This window comes from Chanos chanos, chromosome 14, assembly GCF_902362185.1.
Source record: "Chanos chanos chromosome 14, fChaCha1.1, whole genome shotgun sequence".
Lineage (NCBI taxonomy): Eukaryota > Metazoa > Chordata > Actinopteri > Gonorynchiformes > Chanidae > Chanos > Chanos chanos.
The window spans coordinates 5,588,298-5,594,297 of NC_044508.1; the positions used below are offsets into that span (position 1 = coordinate 5,588,298).

The 6,000-nt window shown below is 41.6% G+C and overlaps 1 protein-coding gene across 1 annotated transcript in view; it reads right to left on the minus strand.

The window, feature by feature from the left end:
- Window positions 1–2,027: 2,027 nt before the first annotated feature.
- cntrl (centriolin) overlaps window positions 2,028–6,000 on the minus strand; it is a 23,520-nt gene continuing 19,547 nt past the window's right edge. The window contains exons 32-39 of the mRNA XM_030791771.1: window positions 5,718–5,791; window positions 5,402–5,590; window positions 4,835–5,060; window positions 4,300–4,505; window positions 3,919–4,047; window positions 2,889–3,092; window positions 2,468–2,530; window positions 2,028–2,225 (exon numbers count right to left, since the gene is read on the minus strand). Of these exons, the coding sequence (XP_030647631.1) occupies window positions 2,028–2,225; window positions 2,468–2,530; window positions 2,889–3,092; window positions 3,919–4,047; window positions 4,300–4,505; window positions 4,835–5,060; window positions 5,402–5,590; window positions 5,718–5,791 (1,289 nt within the window). The remainder of the gene's footprint in view (window positions 2,226–2,467; window positions 2,531–2,888; window positions 3,093–3,918; window positions 4,048–4,299; window positions 4,506–4,834; window positions 5,061–5,401; window positions 5,591–5,717; window positions 5,792–6,000) is intronic.

Genomic DNA, 6,000 nt, shown 5'->3' on the forward strand with positions numbered 1-6,000 from the left:
AATATAGTCAGGAGTTGAGAAATACTGATATAAACAAATCCAACTGTTCAAGATCATTTCATACAAACATTTTCTTTATATTCAAAGATACAAATTCCTACCTGTTAAGGCTTGTCAAAGTTACGTCAAGACATTTAGAAATGAATGAAACTCTTGCTGGCGTGAAAGAAAGAAAGAATGGATGGATAAATGGATGAGCAGAATTTTGTGCGAGGGCCCTGGGACAGAATTCATGACCCTGGTAGAATATGGCTGAACTCTCTCAATCCAGAGCATGTGACAATGAAGGGGACAGAAAGGCAAAGAAAAAAAAAAATCAGCACTCCAAAAAATTTTTGTTTTGTTTTTCTATGAAATGTGTGTATTATGGTATAATTGTAATGGAGTATGTATGTTTTTTTTTCTAAACTGAAATTTCTCTCTCTTTTTAAAAATGACCCATTCTCTTAGGTTTTTTTTTCCCATGTCTTGTTGATGACATTGAAAAGGCGAATATATTAATCCAGTCTTTGAAGTATGTCCTCTGTATTATTGTTTGTACTAATATCGTTAATAAAGGCAGTTCTGTAACCGGGTATTGACATGTCAGCTGTGTGAACTTGTCAACTCTTCCAGACATTATTTCTGAGAATACAGGAACTGAAAGAAATTTACTCAAAGAAAATACAAGAACGCATAATTCAATTTACATTCAGCATCTACTTAATAAAATAAAATTTCATACTAATAAATCACGTCAGAAAGAACAGCACACACTTTACTGAAAGTGGGCATTAGGTATGTAAAGGAAAAGCACCACAATATTTTGAAAAACAGAGTTTGTTTATTGTATTGCACACATGTTTTGGCCATATTTTGACAAAGAAATAACACAGTGATGTACTGCCTCTAAAGAAGTCAAGTGCTGTATAAGAATGTACTTTGATAAACAAGAATTTTCACCAAAGACACGTGACAGGACGAAATGTAAGACCTCTACTGCTGGCCACGCCCAACGGCACGTCGCATAAATATTCATGACATAAATATTCATCTCTTACGGAGTTATGTAAATTTGTCAAAAGAGCCGTCTCTTCTTGTAGCTGTGAAATAATCCATTGGCACGCATATAAGAACACGTATATAAACTGCATGTAGTATGAGTGTGTCATTGCAACACAAGCTTATAAGTGATCATCCCTCTATAAATATCTCTAGTAAAAATCAAGGAAACGATGTCTTACATTAAAAAAGGCAACAGGTCAGCGGGCGTATGTAAAAAGAAAGGCACTTCACAGTATTCTGACATCGATTAACAGTAACTTGTTACTTTTTTTTTTTTTCCAAACTGCCATTAAACACACCGGTTTCCTAAAGTGGAGTTTGTCCTTCTTCACTGAGGTAGCCCATATGGAGGAGTAACAATACTCTCACACCACGTATTTATACAGTAAGGATCTCAGCCTGAGATAGAAGAAGAAAAGCTCCATTGTTCATTGCTGCACGATTAGCCAGTGCCTCATCTCTGTGTGACAAACTTGTCACCTCTTGCTCCGATGAGGTCGTTTCAGCTTCAGCGATCATTAAACCTAAACGGAGCCTGACCGTGGTTTTGCTGAGTGTAGGGAAACCTGTGCTGTGAGTGGCTCAGTGGACCTGGTCCTTCTCTGGGAGGGAAGGGTCCAGTTTGACTGGACTGCAGGAACCATCAGAACTCTTCTGTGGTCTTGAACTTTCAGACAAGACTGACTGAAAAGGTGACAGGTTTTTTTTTTTTTTAATAAGGTGACAGAATTACTGTATACGAGCAAAAAAGAAAGAATCTATATGTATGAATGATTTCACTCATTTCAGCTAATCAAGTTCTTTAGTCTTTGATTAAAACTTAAGTCTATAATTATACAAGAGTGGGTAGATTTGACTAGAGTGGAAAAAAATATCAAGGCATCTGTGAACAACAAAACAAAGTCTGCATTTTTAAAACCAAACCTAGATTATCGAGAAAGCAGATTTTAGCTTTGTGCTTCAACTAATCCACCCTTTGAGTCTCAGAGACTTTTACTTACAAAGCCCTGTTTAGCAGAGGGGTCAGACCCGCCTGAACACACAGCCTCGCTGGCAGAGTTCCCTAGCAGCTGGTCCAACTTGTCCACGCGTCTGCGCAGGCACTGTATGCTGCCCTCTGTCTGCTGCCTGCGCAAACACAGCGCCTCCTGCTGGGAAAACATGCATCTGCGCAGCTGGGCCTAATATAACAGTGGAGAGAATATAAGAAAACCCCCACGCACACGCAGACTGTGCAGTCACATCCACACGCAATGTGGAAACACAACTAATAAATGACCAAATCACAAGTATTATTATCATTATTATAATAGACTATTCACAGAACTTCAGTTACAAACTCAGACGAAGCCAAATGTTCTCAATAGAGTTAAGGGAAAACAACACAGGAGTTGTTTAGTTAAGCTGAGTGCACAGATGGTACCTTGAGGTGGTCCTCCTGCTGTCGGAGTCTCTCTCTCAGCACCTCCCCGCGCCACTGCTCATCCTGTGGACACAGCCACACTTTAACATTGAGGACACAAATGCCTTCGCTCATAAGTACATGTTTGTTCACTTTCAAAAATGATTCAACATGTACACATATTCTGCAAACAAATTGAAGCAACATACTCATTTACTCAGTACGTTAAAGTTTTATGACTTCAAACGTTTAACAACCAAATCTTCACTCCAGAGGGTTTCTGTTCCTTCAGTTTGTACTAAATGTACTTAAAGTCACTGAGTGACTGAAGAGGGCTCCGCCCCGTTTTCCCAGGCAGAAAGGAGGCATACTGAACCAAGAGTGAAAACCGGTAACCGACGGAGTGAAACCAATCAAATGGTAAGATCACAGGAGACAGAACCTTGGCATTGTAAACTGGTCTGGCCACAGGCTGCGTGAGGCAGGGGAAGTTCTCTTTCAGGTTGTCTGTGTCTGAGGAGGTACTGGGAAAGCTCTCCAGTGCCCTCATGCCCTCGTTTAGCTCTGCCTTCACGTCTGACTTCAGCGATCGCATGGCTTCCTTAATGTCCCGCACACGAGCTTCACCTTCCTGCTGACTGCGCATCTACAGGGCGTGGTGAGAGATAGCAAACGTGCAAATGTGTGTTGATTCAAACAACGTCTGGAGAAGTCATGAACAGTTCAGAACTTTTTACATTAAGTCCCACAGGAACTGACATTAACAAAGACATTTCCACGGCATGAAAAAACTGTAAGAATAAGTCTTTGCTCATATCACAGGAACAATTAACAGTCACATTTAAGCAATGAAAAGTTAATAATATTTTATTTGGTGTTTCCTGACCCGTTACATCTTATGCTAGACTGTATAAAAACAGAACAGGACATAAACAGAAGACACAACTCAGCAAAATAAACTTTCAGAGAATTAAATCCCATCTCTTCACCACAGAGCACAGTCCCTGAACAGAACTGACGTTAAATGGTTGCTATGCAACAGAACACTGTGAACTCAGAGCTTGTTAGCTTTGTGCTTGTTCATGCTTGGCTGGTTTTTCAGGTGGTTTTTTTTTTTTTTTTTTTTGTAAACTCTTCATCCATCTACTCATGCATGACAATTCTGAAAGAGATTTTGAAATTTGTATTAAATGTCAGCACCGAAGCTAAAAGGATGAACAGACAACCGTCTTTCTTGTCCATACAACGGGACAATAATGTGAGAGGGCATTTGCTCTGATATACTGTGACCACAAATATGTATGGGATGCCCAAACTGACCCATCAGCATTCAGGACTGTCCATTTTATTTAAAACAACAACAATAACAGCAGCAGCATTTTAGATACACTGGAAATACTTTGAGAGGAGGAAATGAAATGGGGACAGGAAATGTTTTGAGTTTTGTTCTCTGAGGGGGTTTTGATGTGTACCTTGTCTTTGAGGGAGAGCAGTTCTTTGGAGACGGCGTTGAGTTCTTTCTGTAGACTCCTGGCCCTCTGATGGTTCTCCTGGGCAGCTTTCTCCACCATCACTAGCTCTCTCTGCAGCTTCACTCGCTCCTGGCACGCAGAACACATCACAGAGAAAAGGTCATTAGATTACACGCCCAAAACTCCAAAACTGTCACCTTTTCAAAGAAAAGTCAGAGCTTTGCGTGTGGAAAAAAAAAATGCCATGCTGTGGTCATTTGAGTTCATTTTTATTACATACAAACTCTCCTGACTGGTCTTATCCTAAACATATATCATACACTGGAAAAGAATGATGAAACTCAGATTTTTTTGGTCGTGAAAGACAAGTTTGTCTCTCACCTGTTCGGCTACTTCGAGTTTCTCCCTGTCTGTCCGACAGCGATTCCTAAGTGTTTCCAGTCTGCCCTCTGCACCGCTCCTCTCCGCAGACAGCGCCTCCTGGAGGCAACGCGCCTCACTGCGGCAGCTGCTCAGCTCATCCAGCAGGGCCTGCGCCTCCTCAGCCTTCTCCTGTAGCTTCCTGCTCCTCTCTGAAACCTCCTCCTCTGAATCACAAATAACACACAGGCTGATTTAGCTCCGGTGTCAACTCCTCAAGACTGTGGCTCTCACAATAAAGGCAGGAAAAACTTAAATCGCTGAAACGTATATTTACAAAACAAACGTGTCAGAGTGATCGCGACTGAATGTATTCCCTGTTAGACCGTTACAAAATTCACAAGATTTAACATGGGAAAAATCAAACCTTAGCCCCGTTTCCTGTTATTAATGACATTGTCTTAGCAGAGAGTCAGGTACAAAACACTAGAAATGGAGAGGGAAAGAGAGCTAGAAAGACAGAAAGAGTTGTATGTTGTGCCATTTAATATCCTACCTAGCTTCCTAACTCGCTCTTGCAGAAGGGCACACTGCACTTGGTCTTTCTGTAGCGTGCGGCTCTTCTCCTCCATATCTGACACTGAGACGGTCAGCTGCTCCATCTTCTCCACGCGCTGAGCCAGAGCGCCCTCTAGTGCCTGAATCTGAGCCTGCAGCCTCTGCTGTTTCTGCCTCTGCAGATCCTCCAGTTCCGAGCCCTGTCGCTCCTGAACCTTCAAACGCTACGGATAACAGCACGAGCACAAGAGTGAGAATGCGCGTTTGAATAATTTAACACCACAAATAATAATTCTGAGTTTGAATAATTCAACACCACAAATAATAATTCTGAGTTTGAATAATTCAACAGCGCGTTGTTTTGTTTGGTAACAGAGCATTTGTCAGTGCATGCTTGCCAAATGAGGCACGAAGATTCGACTCCATCACATTAAAACCTGTTTGCTCCGGTAAACTTTTACAACACAAACATGCGATGAAAATGTGTCGCATTAGTTTTATTAGTTTTATTAAGTGAAAAGTAACTGACGGAAACAATCACTCGTACAAATAAACTGAGGAATACCTCCTCATGTTGGTCCAGTTGTGCTTGCTTGTCGTCTACCTCTGCCTCCAGTTCCTTTAGCTTGTGCTCCAGCTTCTCCAACCGTAACTGTCTTCTCCGAATCTTCTCCTCTTTCTCCTGCACGTCCTTCTTCAGCTCCTCCTGCCGCTTCAGAAGCTCCACGCGCTCCTTGGAAGCTGCTCTTACCTCCTAAAAACATCCAGATAAAATGACTCCTTCATATTGTATGGTTTGGGTAGGAGGTTAGAGTCAGACAGCAGAATTCTACAGGAATATGGTCTTACAGGATCAAGGCCTGATTCCTAGTTTTTCTCACCTCTCCAATGGTTTCCAGTTGGTGTTGTGAGTCAGAGACCTGTTTCTTTAGTCTGGTCAGCTCCTCGGATTCCTCTAACAAAGGAAATCAAATGGAAGTGACAGATTATAAGCACTTTCTGTGCCTGTCTTTAAGACTGAACTGTGAGCATTTGGTCTTGATGAAGTGAAGTAAGACTGCGTTTCTAAACTGAGTTTTGATTTATGGCTAATAGCAGGACACCCATATCCAGAGGCCCAGGGGCTCAGTCATCAGTGGATAAGTTAAATCAGGCATGGTAGTG